Source organism: Triturus cristatus, chromosome 4_1 (assembly GCF_964204655.1).
Source record: "Triturus cristatus chromosome 4_1, aTriCri1.1, whole genome shotgun sequence".
NCBI classification, from domain to species: Eukaryota; Metazoa; Chordata; class Amphibia; order Caudata; family Salamandridae; genus Triturus; species Triturus cristatus.
Window position 1 is genome coordinate 1,335,372,327 of NC_140585.1, and position 24,779 is coordinate 1,335,397,105.

A 24,779-nucleotide genomic window follows, 5' to 3' on the forward strand; every position below is an offset into this window, starting at 1 on the left:
CTTCCAACTATCACTCAGGAGCTGAATAGCTCCTTAATCAAATGTGAACTTCTTCCCAGAGCTGAGACAAAGGTCTTGGGTGTAGGATGTGTGTTTTGCTCCTGTTACAGGATGAGCATCTGGGTAGTGTCCAGCAACTTAATGAGGCCTATACTGTGACAGGCAGATGTCACTAACAACGGGGCATATCCCCTCTTTTGTCCTTTTAGCCAGCAAGACACCAATCTCGGTGGGAGAGGAGCTGCCTCTAGAACCAGTTTTGATTGACCATTGAAGAAGGGTTACTAATTTCCATGGCCACTCTTCACAGTGGCCAGGGTGGGCGCAGTAGCTCTGCACAGCGGAAGAAATGTTCAGTTATAATGGATTTAGGTAGAGAGGTGCATTGTGGGATTGTTTGAAGTTTGGCATACAGGAACTGCTGAAAGAGTGTGTAGGTTACCCTAGGGAACTTTTTCCCTGCTGGTTAGGGAGGGGTCAGGAGTCACACCTCACAGACAGACTAGTGCCAGACATACATTTGGCACCACTTTGCACCCTCTTCAAAATACTATTGACCTGTGGAAGGCAAAAGAAGGTCTGCACCTGCTGTAGAAACCTGTGAGGAGAACCCTGAGGGCTGTACCCAGGACAAGGAAGTAAACTCCAAGGGCTGTTAAGCTACAGGAATATCAAAGCTGCAAGTTGCTCACTTTCCTGGGAAAGCACAGCTGACAAGTTTCAACTACACCTGCCCTGTACCCATCTGGTGGCTTCTGTTAGATTTAGTCCTTGCCCCAAAGAGCTTTTCCGGAGGTCCTGGAACCCTTGGATGATGTTAGAGTGTACTGCTTCTGCCTGCACCTAAAAACCTGGGACTTTTTGCTAATTCTTTGCCTGGAGAACCATCACGGATGGCCTGAGTTTACTGCAACTTCAGCTATGTTATGCTGCTCAGCAGCAAAACTGATTCAGTGGGCCCCACGCCGACAGCTTGCAGCTTTGTCTGCTAAAGAAATCTGACTTTCAGAAAAGAGTCTAAGTTCAAAGGTAAAATCTTCACCGAGTCTGATGTAGAGCAGCATTACTTCAACATAGACTTCCTGGGCACGAACTCTGGACTTTTCACACTCTGAACTTTTTCCACCTTGATGGAAGGCTTTACCAAGACCTACACCTTTGTCAACCTGTCGCCGACAAGACCATCTTTAGATCGCACCTACAACTTGCCCAGCAGAGGATCCTACCTTCTTAGAAATTTTCCCGGTGCAAAGGTACCTTTCCAACTAGGACGAGGCTAACATGTGTAACTGACCCTCACTCTATCATAGTCGGCCTTAAGCCATATACTTGTTCCAGTCTAGTGCGATATGTTGCCCGAAGTTGGCCCTTTGCGCTTTTTTTGTGCTATTTTAATTTAAAACAAAAAAATTATATTACGGGTTCCCATCATTGTATTTTTGCCATTTTTGGTATTTTTATTGTGTTGTGTTCTCGACTTTTATTTGAACTGTTTTGGTACTTCGAAACATTTTAAACATTTTCTAAAAGTAACCCTGTCTGCTGTGCCATAGCTACCAGGGCTTAAGCTCAGGCTTAAATTACTGAAACCTTTACCGGGCCCAACAGGAGTAGTGACTTTAATACTTGTGATGGACTACCATCCATCCCAACCAATAATTAACTTTCTCATAGATATCTAAAGTGGGGATTTGTTGAGAAAACTGGAACAGCAAAACCTGGACTAAAGTAGGTGAAGCCCAGATACAGTAAAACCAGAATTCCTGGAGATGAAGCAAAGATTTCAGGAGATGGACCAATGATTTCAGAGGATGGAACATGATTCAAGGAGATGCAGCAAGGATTCCAGATGAACCAGGATTCCAGGAGTTAGAGCAGGATTCCGGGAGCTAATGCAGGATTCCAAGAGATGATGTAGGAAATACAGGAAACCCACATATGAAACCCACTAGCATAGTTACTAGAGCGTTTCCAGCACACAATACTGAGAGTTCTAGCTTCCTTTTTAGGGTGAAATAGGAAGTAAGAGAAAGCAGAAAGGGAAGTAAAGTGTTGCCATAATACGTTCAAATGTGACCAAAATTTAGACTGCACAATTAACAATTATATTTTCGGAGGAACCACATATGTCACTTTAGGTTTCCTTATGGAAAGTTTTGATAGGAGCCATCTTTTTGCATACATAGGCAGAAAAGGAAATTCTATGAAAGTGTTGGAAACTGGATTAGAGGTAACGACACTGCTAATGTGGTCTTCATCACCTTTAGTGGTGAAAGAAGTACTGAGTGCCAAGATTGGCTTTCAGAGAGAAAAGTGCACATAATGGGAAAAACTGAATATTCTGCCTCCTGCACAGTGGCAAGGGAAGGGGAACTGTTGAAATCCGCAGACAACAGCTCGAGTCTACAGTCCTCCAAGATTTACACAGGCTGGGAGGCATCGTATCTGGTTGTTCATAGCAACAACCATTTCCGCTCAAAAAATGAATGGCAAGGTTTATTAGCCAAAGAGATTGCTCCGGTAAAGAGAGAGTTTCTCCTGGAAGTTGAGAAGTTAGTTTAGGGTATGACTTGGGGGCCCTGCAAGAGGATCACCTAGAATCTTTCTACTGCGCTGATTCATTGTTGTTAGAGGAGTGGCACTATCATGGAAATGCACCTGTTGTTTTTATGAAAGGGGCGGCAACAGAACAATAGCTGAGTAGGCAAATGATATATCTAGCATTGAAGTTTTGTGGCTCTGGATGCTTTTTCGGGATCATGTGTTACCTCCCCAGTGACACTGGCCCATCTTGAGGAGACATGCATCGCCTCAGAAGGATTGGCTAAAGGAAACAGGTTACAGGCATCATTTTACCTTCAGGACTCCAGTATTCTTAATAGCATTTTTAGTAAATGTTGGGTAGACATTTTCTGCTGATTGCGACATTTAGTTTTAAGGAAAGAACTGTTTCTTATTATCTCAAGCCTTTTTAATTTGTAACCAGTATTTTATAAAATACGTTGGGTCCTTTCTTCTATAATGCATGCGCATGAATGATGACGCATATTAATTCATGGGTAACCACAGTGGTTTCTGCTTCCCTGGATTTAACTACACTTTTATATGGGAAGAATGAAGAGGATAAAGTATATTGATAAAATTGTGTCCTCTCGCCTCAAGTCCTCTCATTTAAATGCTTCAAAAATAGAGTCATGGTTATAGTGAATACTGCTGTGCCTTCCTTTAAAGTAGATACACAGAGAACAAGTATTCATAAGCCCTGTAGCACAATGGCTACAGGCTCAGTACGCTGCATATACAATTTTCCCTAGCTCTAATAAAATACTTTAAAAAGACTCCACATCACAATTTAAATCTCCTCCATTTTCGATTCTGGTGGATTAACTTCGTTTATGTCTTCCAAGTTTTCTTACCTTAGTCTCTATTTACTATATTTATCAGGTCATCTATTCATATACTGTTTTGAAATATGTGTGGAAAATTGTTGTCACTTAGGGCCTGATAATGAGTTCGACTGTCCACAGCAACTGCTGCACTGGCCGACCGACCGACCACCATATTCTGAGTTTGGCAGTCGGACCACCACAGGACCGCTGCACCCGCTGTTAGAGGCCCCAATATGCTGGTGGTGCCGATGTGGCACCACCGAGCAAATTATGAGTTGCCTCGCTGCAACACTATCCACGGCGGTGAGACCGCCATGGAAAAGGGTGGCAGTGAGGCACCTCTGTGCAGAAGGGTGCAGGCAGGGGGGCACATGCTGTACCCCCCTGCATGTTTGCGCCCCTAGTTCATGCACATGAAGAAATGCATGGCATGTGCATTTCTTCCTTTGCAGGAACGTGCTGCGGTGCTCCCATAGCGCTGTCTCTCTATGGCTCTCCTTTGAGCCATAGAAAGGCACTGCCGTGGGACTGCAGCTGCAGGACCGTCTGCCAAGATTCAACTCGTAATCCGGCAGGTGGTCTGACTATGTATTTGGTGATCTCACAGCTGGGCGCTGGTGTGGCGGCTCACTGCGAAACCAACAAACTTGTAATCAGGCCCTAAGTCTTTACTTGGAAGGTGGGCGAATTTATTTGTCCTTTGCTCTTCATATCACTGTTCAGTTTATTTAAAAAAGAGTTGCACATTTCATGAAGAGAAGTGCAACAAGAGGATTGGCCTGAATCCTTTAAAAGGCCTGCCCAATCTTTTGCGGGTGAGGATGAACCTTAAGTACTTAAAGTATGTTGCAAAAGTCGCCCCTCCTCTAGGAGATAGCTATTTTGGCGTTGCTGCTTTCCCAGGAACACTAAGGGCCTAATTTATACCATTTTAGCGTAGGGCAGTGCTGCATGGCTCCTTGCTACCCTGCCTTATGCCAAAGTGAAAGGATAGGAATGCACTGTATTTAAGCACTGCAGTGCATTCCTGTCCCTTCTACCAGCACTGGCAGCATTTCCGAAGACTAAAGCCAATGTAGGCACCCTTGAAACATGGTGCAAGCTTGCCTTTGTTGCAGGCAGGTTTGTTTTTGTGCAGGAAGGGGCACCTTCCTGCAAAAAAAATCCTAAGAGGCAATTTTCTCTTTCTGCGTGTACTGCAGAAAAAGGAGGAGGAATTAAGTTATTTCTCCTCATTACACCTCACCTAGGTAGGCGTAAGGCTGTGGTGCTTCCCCAGGTTTACATGTTTTTATAAATCTGGGGCAGCATCAAATTCCATGGGTGTTGCTTGGGAAAACCCACTGCAACGCCCACAGAACGCCTCCTGGGCACAGAGTAAAGCAACGCATCGATTTGTGCTGCATCACCTTACTCGTGATTTATGAGGCCACTCAAAGCCACTTAGAGTTGCTTTGCGTTGCTTCATCAATCTTTATGCGAGCCTACGTCATGCATATACCACTTTATAGACCCCTTGGTGTGAGTAGATGGGTGAAATCACAGGTGTAAAAGGATGGATATATCAATCCACGGGTGTTGGATGGATGAAGGTATGGGATTGGGTGAAGGATGAATAAATGGGCGGACAGATAGATGAGTGTGCTTGAATGATATGTGAGAGGACTGATGTCGTGGGAAGGCATTATAGCTCAACTTTGCACTCAGTCCCAGAAATGTGTCTCTAATGTGTAGTAATAAGATCAGGAAAATTAAGCCTTTCTTTGTTCTTTCTTTTTCTTGAGGTGGGGTGTTTTTTGCATGCTGATATCAGGGTGATCAGAAATATATAAGCATCTATACAACAAAACATGTTGTTTGCTACAGCACAGAAATAATTTCATGGTAGTAAATTTGCTGTCCTGCCACTATAACGAGGCTATAGCGAAAATATACTCCAGTTCTCCTTCAAGCAGGTACAACTCCATTTTGAAAATCAAACATATACAACAGTACAGAGCCACCTCCAGGATATTTACTTCTTGAATAGTCATCATCTTCAAATTAAATCTGTTTAGTAAGGAGTTGTCATAAAAGCATAAATCCAATAAAAACAGCAAATAAAATAAAAAGATTACAGAAAAACAATGCAAATTAAAAACGTTAAATGCATGGTGCAATTTATATTTTACATACATCACACTTTTAAACAACATTGCCACATTTAGATAGTTGCACAAGAAGATGACAATGATAAATCTAAAAAGGCAGCACTCAAGTTACCACAGTGCAATGCACATAGCGGCGGTTTGAGGTATCTAGACCTGGGTGATTGACATAAATTAGTGAAAAGCATCGTAGTCTGTATCAATATTGTGTCCCATGGACGGTACGTGATGGGGTTTGAGAATGCAAGATTTCGCACATAAATTCTGGGCGCATTTTCAAGAGAAAGCTGAACCCCACTAGAACTAACCGTCGGTCGATAAGATCTTATGGTAGACTCGCCGAGTTCAACCTTTTTTCTCAATAAAGATTTACGAATGAGGAATCGTTTTTTAACCTTAAATTTGATAGTTATGCGGATAGTAAGAGAATGGACAACCAAATATACAGCTGCCTATTTCCTCACACACAACTATGATGTATTTAAGCCAGTGAAATTTGTCAATAGTGTTCACATTTAAATAGTGCAAAATAATCTCTTGTGTAAGCCTGACTGCACTGTTGGGCAAAACATCTGTTCACAAGAGAACTGGTGCTACTTTTATGGTATCCTCTAGAAAAGGTAAATCTAACACTCATTGGCAGATAAAGTATGAAGTGCCGTGGTGTAACTCCAAAAGCCCTAAGAAGGTATCATGCTGGCCTTTTAGGTTGTACCTTTGTGCCGTGGATCTCCAAGAAAGGGATGTTGAAACTCAATTGCATTAGCGATTCCATCTTGTGGATCAGCCCTTTCGCCTCCTGGACCTGCTGCTTCAAGGCACTATAATCATCAATGTGGCCAATGACATGGCGTCCATTCTTATTGGCAAAAGAACCATCTGGAGCATCGCCTTCCAGCACTGATGGGGTGTTCTTGAGCAGCTTGTCCTTGTAACAATTCTCTGATAACGCACAAAAAAGTAATGACAGTTACTGTTATCTTTAAACCACCGGTTGTGGCTTTCAAAGCAGTTAAGAGCACAATTTGCTAACAACTCCATAACTGATTGTCCGATCATAATGCCAGTACATAATCATACCATTGCAATTGAAGTGAGTATGTCAGAGTTAGCCTCATGAGCATGGTTTCAGGCCTGCTCTACTCACAATAAGTTTAAAACATCAAACCTCATACACCATAAGATATTTTTCATCCTTTATTAGACTGATTATTCATTGTTTGAATGCTATGCACACTGAAAGGACTGTTAGATTGATGTAACACATTTGCAGAGCTGGGTGAGCCAAGAAATTAACAGGGAGAGCTGAGCCAGAGCTGAGCCAACGGTCTGGCTCAGATCTTAGAGCCCATGCACGAACTAGGCCTGAAAATGTTTGCTTGTAAACTATACATCAAATATCACATAAAATATTATGAAGTTTCTTCAAAATGTTTTTTTTAAATTTCTTTAACATGTGGAAGCTTTAAAATTAATTGGACACATTTTAGCACTGCAGTGAAAATGACTTATTACAAGTGATAATTGTATACAACTGGTAGTCTGAACTTACATATTTGATAGTGTTTTAATGAAGAACAAAGTGTTGTGGTCGAATAAAATATTTGACTAAGATCACACAATTTATGTGGGGAAGCTGCAATTCATCTAGGTTTTCTGGTTTCATTTTCTACAAACCAGTCAGTAAACGGCGTAAGATCATGCAAGCAGGCCCTAATGTTCATCTAAGCTACCACGGTGCAGATGAACTTTGAACGAACTGGCAAATTCTATGGGGCAGTTGGAAGGACTCTACGAGCAATACAAGAATCAATGACGAAAGTAAAAAAAACATAAGTCGCTGATCACCTGTTCCGGCAGTAACACTGGCACCATATGATTCTATACACCGTTCACCTGTACCACTGTTCATTCTTTTACATTCCATATTTTACTTTGGGAGGAGCACTGTTTTTAATTAATATCATATGCCTGCTTGCACATACAATAATTATATGCATACTTGCATGACACAGCATCGCATGCTCACGTACCTATGCCTTTCAGCTTTGCCCAGTGATGCCTTTCTGCATTTGCTACTTGAAAAAACCTCGAGCTATCTGCTGTACCAATATCATTTTGCTGCTGCACTTTCAGACGGTCTTAAATTTTATATGGGTCACACACATTTTAACAATTTTATAGATCTTTTATTATCAGATGTTTGTTTTATGACGTAATCAATACTGTATTTGTAAATGATTTTAGGTAATCATACAATAAAGGTAATTACTTACAGTCAGTAAATGGGTATCTATTTTACATTCCTCACGTTAAGCCTTTGTTTTTACCTCTTATTGCATTTTTATGTACTATTAAATATAGCACAAACTGGACAGAAGGCCAAGCGATTTACAGGAGTACCAGCTACATTAGATAAGGTCACACACATTGTTTGTAGGCATGGGGGAGAATAAGTGATTTGCCAGATTTACAACCTGTTGAGCCGACGTGAGAATCGAATGTTGTTCCCCACTTCTACAGTGGGCAACTTTGACCTTAATGCCACATCCTGGGTATAGAGAGGGAGGCAGACAGAAGCCACACGAAAGCTAGGCTCATTATGGGCTTGTGGTTCCAACAGGACCTCGAACTGAGCCAGAAGCAGGCTTCAGGCTCAGGCCTGGCTTGAGCTTTCAGTGACTCGCCAACCTCCACCCATTTGATTTAACCATGTGAGCCTACATTCTGTGTCCTTGTTGGTTCTCTAACAGATGCAAAAGAGCCATTATTGTATAAGAGTCAATATTGATGTTGAAAAAGCTCTGAAACATTTCACAACATCAAAGACTTATGTTGATGTACCAAGTTTCTGTCTCCTTTGAACACCTCCTGGTTCAACAGTGTCATTGTTGGTTTTCATTTTAATGTGAGCAGTAATATATTGAGGTCAATCATTTCTTCAAAAGAAGGAAAACTTTTGGGAGAGTTGTGGTCGGAGTGCCCACAAGATGGCAGGCGTATTCTAAGTCTCCCAGAGCATCGGAGACATTTGACAGAACCATGCCAGGAATAACCCTCCTCCACCGCTGAGGTGAGACGTAACGCCTGATCATGTGAGGAGCGGGTAGGTGCTTTTCTAGATCCTCTTAGGATCTGTAGTCTCCATTTTCTACTCTGTGCTTTGCTCCTCACAATGGGCCGCCGTGCATGCCTTAATTTGTCTCAGCACTCCTGGCGGTCGCACTTATTTGATATTCAGGAGGAGGCAGTTTGAGGGCAATTCTTGTCAGGAGCATGGATTTGTTTTTCTATTTGGACTTTTTCATGGCATTCGTTTTGTTCACACAATTTATTCTCATTTCATACTAAAAACTATTTGCCTTTCATTTCTATGAGAAGAGGCAGAAATAATCCTTGATACATATGTTGGAGTCACAGATGGGGAATTGAATTTCTTCTACGCCTCCCTCACATTATTGGAGCAGGCTGCTGAGGTGGTTCATTCTGGAGAATTCACTGTCTGACTTCTCTGACTGGCCTGCAAGTAAGCAACATTGAAATAATTTTCTTGAGAGTTATTTAGCCACTTATCTGAGCAGTGGTCTGCTCTACATAGCATTTGGAACGCTTCTTTGATACTTTTCAAGAGTTTTCTCAGTTTAACTGATGTGAATAGGCTCAATACCCTTTGGTTACAGCAAGACTATCTTTATGTCTTCAAGTATGGACTTTGCTCCCTCTTCCAATCTGAAATCTGCAGCTTAGTCTGAGAGACTGTCAAATTCACACAAACATTCTACCATTATCAGTAATAAAAGACGAAAGAAAGACCCTACTTTGCCAACAAAAGCTCCTCTATCTTTGACACGCAAGGATTTAATGGATGAAATAAGACACTTAAAGCCTTTTGTGATGCAAACAAATACCACGCTTCAGAGGATTGAGGAGAAATTGTCAAACCTTGAATTCAGGGTAACTGAGGTGGAATAGCGAATACGTGTTGTACAAGATATATCAAATAATGTCGAGGTGATTTCCAAAGGAATCACTTTTCTCAAACAACAAACAGAGGATTTGGAAAATCTCAATAGATGCAAAAATTAAAAAACGTATGGAATTCCCGAGAGGGCAGAAGGTTCAGATATGCTATCTTTTCTTAAAATACATATTCCTAAAATTGTTGGCATTATGAATTGCGTTGATCTCAACCTACAAACAGCACACCGCGTCGGCCCCAAGTCTTTGGCAGTATTCTCTTCAACTCGACCTAATAGAATTATAATCCGTTTTCAACAATATTCTGATCTGATGCAGGGAATGTCGGCTGCCAAACAAAGAAAACAGATGTTGTGGTCAGGACAGAAAGTATTTTTTACATAGGTTGTGGTCAGAGTGAAAGCTAATAGAAGAAACATTTTTATTTCACCACATCCTGCTTTAGGGTCTATGAATGCCCATTATGGCCTTGTGCACCTTTGCACATTAAAGGTCACATACAAGGATCAAACTATGTCTTTTGAATCCCCCGATGAACTAAAGAGATTCATTCATCTTCATAAGGGAGAAGAATGTTATATATATTGTCCATGTTGAGGATTTTCTTGATTCACTGTCCTTTTCTTGTTTTTTTGTTTTTACAGGAGTATTTAGTTTCTCAATTGGATCCCTGTCTTGGGTATCTCCTATATCCACTGTGTCCTCTCCCCCTTGACCTAGTGTTTGAATTATGTTTATTCTACAGCAGTAAGTGCTCCCGGTTTCCTCAGGGATTCATTCTAGTATTCTTTCTTCTGTTCTATTTTCTTTATTTGTTCGTGTTGCATAACATATGTCTTTAAGGGCATCCTTGTCAGTTGTCTGTCTTCTTTACATTTCATCACCCGATTATTATATTGCACTCCATGTTATCTTATTCATCATGGTCAAATCCTATTTGTTCTTATCTTATCATGTTCTGATCACGTTTCTTTTCCTCACCTAGCTTATCTATTCCTCCTTTCATTATTGTTTTTTCCTATATTATCTTTTTATTATGTCTTACTCTGTTATTGCTTGAAAGTTGTATTTTTGTTTTGCCTTTGAGTTTCATGCCACTGTTTATTATATATTCCTTTTCTTTTTACACATATGACAATAACCTTCGCATTATGGGATGTCAAATGTTTGCATAATTCTATTAAGATGCAGAGAGCACTTGCACATTTATCCTGATTAAAATGTCAAATTGCCCTATTACAAGAGACCCAACTCTCAGAAACAGACTTTAGTACTCTAAGAAAGATATGGGTGGGGCATGCAGTCTGCCCCCCCTGCTAAACAAAATAACGGTGTTGCTATTTTATCCCATAGATCACTTCCTCTGGTAATTGAGAAAGAAGTAAAAGATGAAGAGGGTAGATGGCTTCTTCTTATGATAGCTATACACAATACTCCAATATCCATTCTTAATATATATAATCGCAGCAGTATAGATGTTCAATTTTGGAAACAGATTTCTAGTATGTTATTGTCATGCTCAAATACTAACTTCATTGTTGGTGGCGATTGTAATCAACTTATGGGTCCTTTTATAGACAGACTTCCCACTGTCAAATATGTACCCAATATAATGCGAAAAGTATTTAGAATTTCTATTAAGTCTAGGGTGGGGGTCATTGATGCATGGAGGGCTTACAACCCGGGTGCTCTGGAATATACTTATTATTCTCCAGTTCACCAATCTAAATCAACGATTGATTAAATTGTTCTGACACATAATTCACTTTCCTCTTTAGTTAATGTTGAAATAGATTTTATTCAAATTTCAGATCATGCACCGGTTATAGTCAATCTGGATCTGTTGCCGGATGTTTCCCGGTCCAATAGATAGCGTTTCAATAAAAGTTTATTAAGAGATAACATTTTAGTCGAACAATTTGAAATTTTTCCCAAATATTAAGTTGATACTAATATCATTTTGGATACCTCTTTTGAGTTTGGCTAGGATGCTTTTAACTCTAAATCAAAAAGGAGCATTAAAGGGAAATAAAAGGAAAGAAGGGTGCCCGCCACTCTACAATACCTTATACAAAAAAAAACCTTCTTGCACACTACACATCAGGTCAAACTTGCATGGGCCCCACTGGTTCTATTCAAGTGGGGAAGGGTCAAGTGTCTACAGTTCCAATGCTCAAAAGGTGTCTCTCTCATATGTGCTCAAAAGTAAGTAAAAAAATATGTCATTTAGGAATTGCCTGACATAGGCAACCACCATGTAGCAATTGGCCGGTTCTCTCCAAGTTGCTCACTCTAATCGGCACTGTCTTAAAAAAAGAACGAAAACCAATGCCCATGAGTGTGAGAAGGAATGTGTGTGTACCCAAAAAAATAATAAGTGTAACATAGCAGTCCATGTTCAGTCTGAGGACCTAGCATCACCTCCAATCACTGTTTTATTGTATTTCTGCCTTTAAAACAGTATAGGCTATGCCTCTTTTTGTCTAGATTCAAGCATTATGAATGCCATATACTTACATGAATACATACCGTTTTTCATAAAAGGCAGGAACACAACTTTGCAGCAAAATAGTCAATTAAAAACGTAATCCATGCTCATAATGTAGAATAGTCCTAGTATGTTGTACAATGGAAATGTTTTCAAGATCAGCTTGTGCCTTATTCTAAATTCCTGATTTACCTTGAACTTCATCAAACAGAGAGCCTTGAGGAACGGCCACACTGGTGGGGGAGCTGGGAAACACACTTGATGAGAAGAAGATAGGTTGGGAGTGCATGCCAACATCCCGAACCGGAGGAGAAGGAATTGCGTCTGTAAAGAAAAATATTGTCTCACTATCTCATGTACTATTTATATTATATTACATCAAACCAAAGTGTAACCCAAAGCAATGTGTTACATGCCTGATTTAAATGTTTCTAAACAGTTACCCAAAGAGTTGCATTTTTAAATATTTTATTCTCAGAACAAGTGGGCTTTCATCACATTGTCATAATCAATGTATATATCTATTTTAATGCTGAATAACCAGTGATGCAAATTGCAAGTTATCTCTATTTTGGATACTTATCCACTATACTTGCCGCAATTATAGAAATGTATTTGCATGCTGACTGACCAATGCCATGAGTTGCAACTCTACAAAACGTATTGAAAGTTTCACAAAAGCAGTTCATTTAGTTCAGATATTGGTCAGTGTTTTTCAATCGTCTACACCGTTAGTTCCACCAAGAGCTATGATGTTTCTCTAAGCTCATGCCACATAATTTGACCTATACACACCTGCAAAATGCACAACACAGAACTCCATGACATCACAACTTCACAGGGACGGGGGCACCAGAAAAGTCTGGTCTAAAATGCTCAACATTGTAATGAAATACTTATTTTTAACATTTCTAAAAAGGAACATGCCTTCAGTGATTTATAACATACTTTTAAGATTAAAAATAGTCATAGCAAGCTATATACATTGTGATAAGCAACATTTTTGGAGAAAAACCAGCCACTTTATCCAATACCAGGTTGGCCCCAGTATAGTTGTATAGCCCCACATAAACTCACACAACCACAATTATACACCAACACAACCTACCATCAAACATACAAACAGCCATCATCAGGCAAACAAAAATCCACCATCATACACCAGTAGACCGACTATTATATATCAATACACGGACTGTCATTCACTCACACAGTACCTATTCACCAACGCTCTTAGTGTGAGCCCACAAACTTAGTCACACCATCATACAACCTTTTACAGACTTAATTATAGCCATAATCAACTAAACAAAGGAAGACAATGGAGTCAAATTCAAATTCAAAATAAGCTTTATTCGGAAAGTTAATTTCAGTCCATAAAAGCATGTACAATATTATAATTCAACACTTATACATTAAAAAAGGTTCTCATGTGAACAATAGTATTTAGAATATGTGCAAAATGGCAATATTTAAAGGAGAGAAGGTTAAATATCATTTCCAGTTTATCAATACATACGTTCAGCTCTCTATTTGATTCTGTAATATACAAAAATAGATTCAGAGGTAATATAAAACAATATGTACTGTGCAATAAATGTACATACAAAACCACATACAAAGGTTTAAAACCATTTTGAAACGGAGAAAAGGAAAAGATAGCCCCCAGCTGCAGTATTAGGATGCATTGGGGGATATACCCAAAACGGCGTTTGGTATCTAATAGTTACAATGAAGTCAAACCCTGTGTGCAGTAGTGAGTATTGTCAATACAAAATATTAATGAAACCAAAAGCTCAACTAATCGTGTCTCACCGTCAAACCACTGTTACACATGAAAAATTCAATACTCAAAAAGGAGCGTTAAATATATGAATAAATTCCACAATAAAATATTGAAGTCCAAAGAAAAAAGATAGATCCTTATAATGTCTGCTTCTTGTTCTGATCTTTATTTTGCATAGAGTAATGTCATCATTATCATCCAACTTCAAAAACAAAGAATGATTTGCACAGTCAACGCGTTTCGTCCCCCAACGTGTTTCGTCCCCCTCTGGGACATCATCAGGGCTGTAAATGAAAAACATAACATCTTAATCCAGTCCACGGTACAATATAAAAATAAACAAGAAATGTAAAAACAGTACTTCAAAAACAATTATTAAAGCAACCTGCCTATTTAACATTCTATATATGCGGAAGGTGATACCTATTGAGCTTAAATCCTTCAGATCTGCAATTATTAGGATATTTGTTCTATTGGTATTTTTTCTTCTGTAAAGCACTGGATTTATTGTGACTCTTGATTTGTAGCAAATGGAATCAAGGATTTTAGCTAATAGGTATCACCTTTCGCATATATAGAATGTTAAATAGGCAGGTTGCTTTAATAATTGTTTTTGAAGTACTGTTTTTAAATTTCTTGTTTATTTTTATATTGCACCGTCGACTGGATTAAGATGTTATGTTTTTACTTTACAGACCTGATTATGTCCCAGAGGAGGACGAAACACGTTGGGGGACGAAACGCGTTGGCTGTGCAAATCATTAATTGTTTTTGAAGTTGGATGATAATGATGACATTACTCTATGCAAAATAAAGATCAGAACAAGAAGCAGACATTATAAGGATCTCCCTTTTTTCTTTGGACTTCAATATTTGATTGTGGAATTTATTCATATATTTAACGCTACTTCTTGAGTATTGAATTTTTTCATGTATAGCCATAATCAGTTAGTCTCTGAAACTCAACTCATGTCAATATTTCTCAAGTAATATTAGATTGGGGAGTTATGGGTGTCTTAATACAGTTGGGTTGGGCCCTGATTTGAATGTTGCACCTTAACTTATGAATTTCCTGACTTTTTAATGTTATGGTAAAGATACTGTTGATATACTAGTCAAACCTATCTCCCTTTCAAGGTTAATTGTTTTGTGAATTTCGAGGATTTGCTTGCTATCTTCATTTGGGGATGAATGATAGTTTGTGTATCCAGCATATGATGTTAGTTGTGTAAAAGTACGGGGGTAGGAGTGTGAAATGGTGGTTGCATACACTTAGTTTATATTTAAGGGGAAAAACACCCAAAAAACAAAGTGCCATAGATAGTGGTCAGAGTAGACATAGAACTAGGTGCAATTGAGTTTGACCGTCATGGAGCATGGGTCGGATATATCATCCACGTTTTTCCTGGTCGAAGATTTTACCTTCTGACTTATTCTTTCAAGTTTGAGTCCACCACAGGCGTACACTTCTAAAGCCCCCCCCCCCGCCCGCTGGACCTCAGGGTAGGCACTTAAGAGACTCAGTGAGTGTCAGGCAGAGGCCAACAGCAGGATCTTGTCCAGGTCCACTTGCCAATGTTCATCTCGGTACTTTAAGGAAAAGGTATTTTTAAGCTTGTTGTCTCCCTATAGCCACACAATGGGTCAGCCAAATGAGCTTTGGAACCCACTTCTTTGTCCTGGGTACAAGAGGGAGCAGGTCCAGTCCTTAAGGTTTCCTTTCAGGTCACAGACTGCAATTTTCGTCCCTTTCTGATCCTCCACTAGCCCAAAAGTGTTCTGAAGTGTGTGCCACAGAGATGCCTAATGTATGTTGGAACAAATTGGGAGGGGGCAGGGTGACTCCTGTGCACATCCTAGCCTATAGAGTAAAAGTTCCCAGGGCCAAACCTACCCAATGTTTCTGTAGGTCCTATTCCCCTTACTGCCAACAGGCCCAAATTACCATGGGGCAGGGCATTTTCATACTAACGAAAGTCTTCAGCCACACTACAATCGAGTTTTGAGTGCTTAGGGTGTATGTGGGGAGTGTACTTCGGTAATCATAGTGTCCTCTCGGATCTAGCACAAAAATCTAATTTGAGGAAGCCACAACAAACCCAGAGAAAGACGTGTGGTAGAACAAAGGGAAGTGCCCCTAGCAACCAGACAGTGGATACCCAATAATTACCTTTGCATCCTGTTCTCTCCCTTTCAAGTGTGCCCATATGTTATATGTAGCTCAACAAACATGTCACACAGGATTTGCACTGTAGTATCAAAAAGGATGCCCTCAACCTGCATATTCTATGAAATTCAGAGGAGTCATCTATGCCTAGTAAGTTAGTCTACTGTTTGCTTCTGGGAGGCATTACTGTCTGGGCTCCTGCTGGAGAGCTAATGCAAAGAAGCCTCCAGGGACTTCAGGCAGGGAAAAGGTAATTTCCCAAAAATTACTTTTCCTTAATATTTCTTAAAAATCAAATGTCGCCATTGAATTGGATTTTTAATAACTATTGAAAATAGTTGTCGAGTTATTTTTCTATCTGGTCCCATTCTTGAGATACAATATTAGTGTTTTAATCTGTAAACTGGTTTTCTACAACAGACACCTGCACCTGCCACAGTGACAACAGCGTTTATGACCTTGTCACTGTAGGCACATGGTAAAAATAATTTTCTACATGCCTCACTTTAAAATACCATGCACCCTACCTTGTGGGCTACATGGCTCAAATAAGTGTGACTTACTAATGGTTAAAAGGAGGTTTCTCCCTGGCAAAAGGGTTTGTTTTGACAGGCTGCAGTGCATGTTTTACACTGTTACATTCAGGCTACAGTGGTAGGCCTGAAGCCATGTTGGTACTGCCACTATAGTGGATTGCACAAACGGTCCTGCAGTCCACTAGTGACATTTAACTTTGAGGCCCCAGGGTATATTTTGAATGATATACCAAGGATTTATAGGCAAGTCAAATATACCCATTATGAGTATGCCAATTCAACCATGTTTAAAGGGGGGAGCAAGGGTACTTTACCACTGATAAGCACGGCTAAAGTGCACAGAATTCTAAAAGCAACAAAAGCATAGCATCCAGCAATAGGTGAAACAATTGGGGTGACCACACAGAAAAGGTGGATATTGTAAACAAATATCAAGAGAGATTATTACTAAAAAAAAATAGTGAAATGTTTTAAAATACAACTTCCTCATGGGAAGGGGGCATTAGAAGCATCTACCCCCTTCCTTGTCAAAGGGCAGTTGAGCTGTGTATACATCTTACCCCCATTTGCTCAATGATGATAGTGTGTCCCACACCGCCCTGATATGCCATAAGCAAAGGCATGGGATTTTAACAACAACTCACCCATCATCTTTCACAAGAGAGATGGGAGAATGACTTCCCCTTGCATTATCCAAGGCCCCGGAGGACTTAAAACAAGCAGAACCAGTTAGCTGGCAACTCCGCCTAGCACCACTGTAGTGTACTTTTTTTGTACTCTCAGGTGGTGCTCTATGCTAGACAATATTTACAAAGCTGCGCTAAGCCACTTTGCGTGGCTTAACACAGCTTTGTAAATAAGGCCCTCTTCAAAGAAGTTTTCTGCGGCAAAGGGGCGTGCAATGGGTGTTTCTGTGTGGGTTCCCAACAACATTCTTTGCTTTTTAGCACTGCTCGAGATTTACAAGAATCTGTAAATCGGTGGTAGCGCCAAAAACTAATGCCTTTCAAAAGGAGGCATTAGAGTGGTGTAACAAGGAGAAATACTTTCTGCAGCACACATAGCAGAGCAAAATGCCATTAATGATTGCTCTTGTGCAGGAAGGTGTCCCTTCCTGCAGATACACAATCATCTCTGAAACGCAGGCACCCTTGCATCATGTTGCAAGGGTGCCTGCGTTGGCGCTAGGCAGGTTTTTTAGGGGCCTGTGCAGGGGTGAGCACAGGGATGTACCATATTCTTGTTAATATGGTGCATCCCTGCGTTTTGAAAAGTAAGCAGCTCGGCACAGCAGAACTGCTTGTGGCACTGCGCTGCATAATTTCATTGTGAACATCCCCCACATTTTGAATTGTTCTTTGTCTTGTTTGTGGAAAAAGGCACTTGCGCCACCCAAATTTCGCAAAGTCAATTCCTGATTTCCAATGAAGACAAATTGATGACTGAATGTTCAGTCCAATTGAATATGAAAACGTTTGTTGATATCTTTTTTCTCTTTCTTTTGCTCTCAATTTAGTGATCAAATCCAGCTAAAATATTTGTTATTAAAAAAAACCTGTTTTTTTGCTCCTTTCCATCAATAGTTCTTAGATCCTTCAGGATTATAAGCAATGTTTAATATGTGTCATAGCTTCTTGATAACTGGTGAAACACAAAAGTTTGACTGCCATTTTGTATGTTAAGCCAAGTTAGATGCATTCCCAAAACATATTCATTCATTCAATAATCTTTATTCGGTTTAAAAAACCATCAAAGATACAGGATAGCAACAAGTAACATTCTGGAACATTATACAATGCCACAGATACAGAAATAAATTCTTTAAACAGTCAATAAAATCATTTTCAGCTATCATTCAATGTAAGACCAAGCTCAGTCAAAACAATAAAAATTCACTAAAAGAAATAGATATTATTCTGGTCTGTTCAATTAAGACCAAAAGTCTCAAACTTCCAGGCGAGGAATAATGTTCACTAATGCTTGAACATTTAGTTTGAGACAAACACAAGCATCTGTTCATTGTAAGAATTTCAAGTATAGATAAAGTTCATTGCAAGAGTTTCAGATCTGAATAAAGTGTGAATGCTGGAAGGTGCAAAACTTCATATAACTCCTTGATGTATCTCATGATCCATGCAACAAAAAAAAAACTGTGCTTATACTATAAAGTGCCAGAATATGTATAGTTTCTAGTTACTCCAACGTAGCCTCTATATGAATAAAGGATAACCACTAAAAACTATTTAGGTGCAAATGAGTGCAATTGCTAAAACATTTTTCTTTAGAACAAGGCATATAGCTTCTAGATAATTTATACAATCTCTGTCTGTGAAATGAAAGTGCAAGTCGAATAGGGAGCCAGAGATGTATATAAATCCTAGTTATTCCAAATTAACCTCCATTCAATTAGTAGGTAACCGCGGAAAGGCTCATAGGGTGGAAATAAAATCATGCAAAAGTCTCATGTCAGAGTATTGCGTTAACATTTCATGCCTTTTTTTGTTCTTACTAGATTGACAGCAAATAAAAATCTACTAACACTAAAAACTATTTTCTGGGTAGTGTCAGTCTTTAAAACTCTTATTGCATCAGAGCATGTTCTAAATCCCAGGTTCCGACATATTGGCTTTATCCATTTTCGCCTTTGACTACCATATGCTGAACAAAAGAACAATATGTGGGCATCATTTTCTGGTGCGTTAGATTGACAAAAACGGCAGCCATTGTCATTGGACTCTCCATTTTTACAGCCCCATTTGGCTGTGTTGGAGTACACTTGCAAAACACCATAACGGAACTTCATATATAATTGTTTTGCAAATGGGGATGGACTTTCTCCAGATATGACTTGAAGAATGGAAAAGGCTTTGATGAAAGAAACTGATGCGTCAACCTACCAATTGCAGAACTATGGGAACCACTATTTTTCATATACACCCAAAATGTGCTTTTCAGTATCTTTTTTACGGACAGTGTTATTAAAGCAGGGGTTTCCCAAAGGTGGTTGAGCCCTAGTTTGCAGAACCATATGCGTACGTGTTTGACCCACGGGAGAGAGAGAGAGAGAGTGATCAAATCTTAGGATCTCTTCTAAGCCTTCTCCATGCCGAGCTAACTCTTTGGTGCTCCATAGGCGCACCCAGAATAACAGGGGTCTTAAAATTGCTTGATGGTCTAAGCGCTTTACATTCAGATCAATGATAATAAGGATCATGGGTGTTCTTACCGGGAGGCATAGTAACATCCTCAGAAACATATTTTCTTCCCCCGTAAACGTATTCCTGCAGGAAGCCCCCCCGAGTTCTGCACCGTACATAGTTGCAGATTGTGCCCTATATGTATATACTTCGAGTGAGGGGATACAGCTTTAGTAATGCTACTCTTATGTTTTTTTAGTATTGCTGCAGAATTCTGGATCAGAATTGTCCTGCTTTTCTGCAAATGAGGGGACCATATCAGTTTAGTATCTAATATAATACATAAATAATTAAAACTCGGCACATACTCTAGCCTCTGTTCCTAGATGGTAATATTTTTCTTAAACGATTTGTGCGGTTTGATTGCCATATATTTTATTTTGTTGGAGTTGATTTCTAGACCTTTTATGGCACAATAATCACTAAATTAATTCAATAGGTTTTGAAGGCCCTTCGGGTTTGTGAGATTAGAATAGTATCATAAGCACATAACAGGGCTGGAACTTGCACCCCACCTAACTTCGGAGAATCGTGACCGCACCCCAAGAGATATTCAGGGGCGTGGTTTAAAAATAGTGTGAAGAGGGTGGGTGCCAGCACACAGCCCTGTCTTACACCTCTCCTTATGGGAATTGCTTCAGTTAATTCTCCCCTTGGTCCCTACCTTACATTTGCTATTTTCATGTAATCTTATTATCTGGGCAAGGAGGTCCTCGGGTACACCTTGTGTTTTTAGGGAGTTCCAAAGGAAATTTCTAGGAATAAGGTCAAAGGCAGCCTTCAAGTCTATGAAAGCTATGTACAAGTGCCCTTTCTTTAAAACAGTATATTTCCAACCCATACAAAGAAGTCTATATACCTGACCAAAACATATTGATACCTGATATTATCTAAGTTATTTACTGAGGTACTTTACAACCTCAATATGTGAAAATCAAGAGTATCAAAGCTCGTTCATGAGTGGAGGAGTGATAACAGATTTTCTCTATCTCCACATTAGATAAATATACCTAAAATAAAACTAGATGGAAATGATTCACATAGTGGTTAGCCTCAATATCTGGAATAAATCAAGTTCTCATGGTTAAAATGTCATCTACATCTGTCATTGCACTTATTATCAAAATGCCATGTTTTCGCCATGGTTTCCAAATTTCTCCTGTTAACCAGTATGGAAAAGTGATTGAAACATTGCCTCCTCTGCTGATTAATTTAAAATTGTATCCACATATATCTCCTTTACATAAAAATGATAACATCTAATTTACTAACCAATCTAAACACAACTATTCTTGGAACTGAGCATTTGTCATACAATATTTCCATGTAGTAATCTACAAGTTTATAAATCAAATTCTCAAATCATTATGGATTCAAATCGATATCAACCCTCTATTTAATTTTTTTCATTTGAAAACAAGATTTCTTCCATGACATCTATAATTACAGTGGTGTGTTTATTATTCAGGATTTCATACCAAACACCTGTTGTTTCTAGGTACGGTGTTATTGTACAGTTTCCCCAACTAAAAGTACTTAATTCCCTGACCTCAGAGGAATGAAAAGTGGGTTTGCCACAATGCAAATTCATTCTCTGTAGATCACAGAAAATGGAATTGGCACGTAAGTAAGTTAATAAAGCTTGATTTCGAGACCTTTTATGGCACAATAATCACTAAATTAATTCAATAGGTTTTGAAGGCCTTTTGAGGTTTGTGAGATTAGAATAGTATCATTAGTATAGTATATTATAATAGTATCACATTGCTGAATGGTATTTAAAAAAAAAATCATAAGTGAAGTTGCTGTTTGTAAGAAGCTGGCTCTCTATATCGTGTACTACAACAGAGTACACTGTGCAGAGAGTCCAGTGAGTCCCTTCTTGGTTTACAGAGGCAAAAGTAGACAATACTAACTCTCCATTTGTGGTAACATGGGCAAGCTGTTAGGCTTTATAGAGGGTACTGCTAAGCATTTGTTGTACTCAAAAAGACGATAAATGACACACACACTCAAGAATAAATCCGAGACCAATTTACAAAAATAATATCAATTTTATATAATTTTTCAGACCAAGAACTTTGTTCTACAGTAAGTAATTTTAAAGTTATGATTATTTAGAAAAAGCAATCACATTTGTGCGTAAATACGCACCATTGAAATCAAGGGGGTAAAAGACAAAAATGTATGTGAAATTGTACCGTCGACCTTCAAGGTTTACCTCTTGGATTTCAGTAGTTGGCAAGGCCAGATCCAATGTTGCAGTAGTGAATTCTCAGCAGAGGTCGGGATTAAACCTGGAGCAAGGTGCTGAGGTCATTGGTAGCTGGTGTGCTACGGAAGAGGGGGGGGGGCACTTGAAAACAGGCTTCCCACTCTAGGGAGCAGGTTGCAAGGGCCTCAGGTCCACGGGAGCACAGCTGGATTGTTGTTACAAGGGGCAGTCAGGTACAGAGCAGATAGGTCAGCCGGGCAGCATGCGAAAAGATGTCCTCGCAGTCAGGAACAGTTAAGTTGGAGAGGGGATTTTGGAACTCAGGGGTCTCAATGTCCTTCAACAGGTGCTTGCTTCCGGGGCAGCTGGAGCCCAGAGGAATCTTTGTCTTGCTGCAGGTTGCAGGGTTGGCTGAAGTTGTGCCAATCATGGTACAGTTTTGGGAAAGAGATCTGCCACTGGGAACCTAGTTAGCAAGGACTCAGTGCACTTACAGTTGAAAATCACATCAGGCATGAAGCAAAAAGTGGGGGCGAACCATGTCAAAAGAGGCACTTTCCTACATGCCCCCCCAAATGAAAGAGGATAAAACTAATCTTTCCCTAGAGATTCTTCATCATCAGAGTAAAAGAAGCTGGAAAGTCCGTCTCGCTTGTTCAGTCCCAGGTATGTGTTCCACTGTAAAGACCATCCCATGTAAGGATATGGACCACCTTAATAATTTGGGGTTTTCTCTTTTATCTGCATGAACCATCTGAGAGGTCTGTGGTCAGTTTGGACAAGGAAGTGAGAACCAAACAGGTATGGCCTCAGCTTCTTCAGGGACCAAACCACAGCAAAGGCTTTCTTCTTAATGGCACTTCAATGTTGCTCTCTGGGGAGAATGATCCTGCTTATGAAAGCAACAGTTTGGCCATGGCCATCATCATTGGTCCTGGGATAGGACAGCTCCTATCCCATGTTCAGAGGCATCTGTCTGCACTATGAACTGCTTGGTATAATCTGGAGCTTCCAGAATAGATGCTGAGCACATTGCTGCTTTTAGGGTGTCAAAATCCTTTTGACAGCTCACTGTGCAGTTAACCTTTTTGGGCATGTTCTTGGAGTTCAGTTCTGTGAAGGGGGTAACAATGGACCTATATCCCTGCACAAACCTCCTGAAGTACCCAGGGAAGCCACAGAATGCCCTTACTTGAGTCTGGGTGATTGGAGCTTCTCAATACAGAATGGTCTGGATTTTGGGCTGTAGGGGTTGAATTGGGCCTCCACCCACAAGATTACCCAAGTACACAACATTGTCTTGCCCTATCTGGCACGTGCCTGCCTTGATAGTGAGGCCTGTACTCTGCAGAGAATTCAGGACCTTCCCAAGGTGGATCAGGTGATCCTGTCGGGTGGAACTAAAGACAGTAATATCATCCAGATATGCTGCACTAAAGGATTCCAATCCAGCAAGGCTTTTATTCATCAACCTCTGGAAGGTGGCAGAGTAATTCCTCAACCCAAAGGACATCACAGTAAACTGGAAATGAGCATCTGGGGTTGGGAACGCTGAATTTTCTTTTGCTCTGGGGGTCAGACATATCTGCTAGTATCCTGATGTGAAATCAAAAGTACTCGGATATATGGTTTCCCTCAACGTATGAAATAATTAATCAGCCCTAGGAATTGGGTGTGCATCCATTTTTGTGAATGCATTAAGGCCCCTATAGTCCAGACAAACCCTCATTTCTTTTTTTCTACTCTGGGAATGAGGCTTAGGTATTAAAATAACAAGGCTGTCACAGGGGCTCTCGGAGGGTTCAATGACACCCAATTCCAGCATCTTGCTTAGTTTAGCCTTGATGCTCTCCTTGACATGGTCAGACTGCCTGTATATTTTATTTTTTACAGGTAGGCTGTCACAAGTGTCCACATCATTTGTACACCAGTTATTCAGACCAAGGGTCAGGGAGAAGCACTCAGCACACTGATTTAGGACTTGCCTGCAATCAGTCTGCTGTTGGTCAGTGGGGGTGTCTGACAAGATCACTCCTTCCACTACTCCATCTTTAGGGTTGTGAGAGAGGAGGTCAGGGAGAGGTTCACTCTCTGCTTCCTGATCCTCATCTGTGACCTATAGTGATGTCAGCCTTGTCATTATAGGGTTTCAGGCGGTTTACATGTATGACCCTGCTGGGGTTCCTACATGTGTCAAGGTCAACCAAATAGGTGACCTTTCCTTTTCATTCAAGGATAGGGTAGGGCTCAGTCCATTTGCCCTGGTGGCCCTAGGTGCCACAGGCTCCTAACCCTACACCGTCTGCCCTGGTTGGAACTCCACCATAGCAGCCTTTTGGCCATACCAGAGCTTCTGGCACTCTTGGCTGGCCTCAAGGTGTTTGTTGGCTTTATTCCATGTACTCAGCCATCCTGAAATGACCACCAACTACATAATCCACAATATCCTGCTTAGGTTCTTTGAGTGGTCTCTCCGATCCTCCCTTTACAAGACAGAGTGGTCCCCTTACAGGGTGTCCAAATAGAAGCTCAAAGGAGAAAACCCCTACTCCCTTCTGTGGCACCTCCATGTAAGCAGAAAGCAGGCATGGTAGTAAAACATCCTATCTTCTTCTGAATTTTTCAGGGAGTCCACCAATCATGCCTTTTAGGGTCTTGTTAAACATTTCAACAAGCACTTTTGTCTGTGGATGGTATAGGGTAGTGAACCCTTAGTTCACTCCACACAAGTATGCCGACATAACGTTTGTACCTCTGTCTTATACTACCTCCTTAGGAAACCCAAACCTGGTGAAGGTACCAAGGAGGGCCTTCGCCCCTGCAGGGGCAGTGTTGGTCCTTAGGAAAATTGCCTCAGGATATCTGGGAGCATGATC

At 40.3% G+C, this 24,779-nt stretch overlaps 1 protein-coding gene across 11 annotated transcripts in view; it reads right to left on the reverse strand.

Moving 5' to 3' along the window:
- Positions 1–24,779, reverse strand: part of PDE4DIP (phosphodiesterase 4D interacting protein) — a 1,321,554-nt gene that overhangs the window by 65,870 nt on the left and 1,230,905 nt on the right. For all 11 annotated transcript variants that reach the window (XM_085654823.1, XM_085654822.1, XM_085654821.1 and 8 more), the window contains 2 exons: positions 12,195–12,326; positions 6,252–6,478 (listed from right to left, as the gene is read on the reverse strand). In XM_085654823.1, the coding sequence (XP_085510949.1) occupies positions 6,252–6,478; positions 12,195–12,326 (359 nt within the window). The remainder of the gene's footprint in view (positions 1–6,251; positions 6,479–12,194; positions 12,327–24,779) is intronic.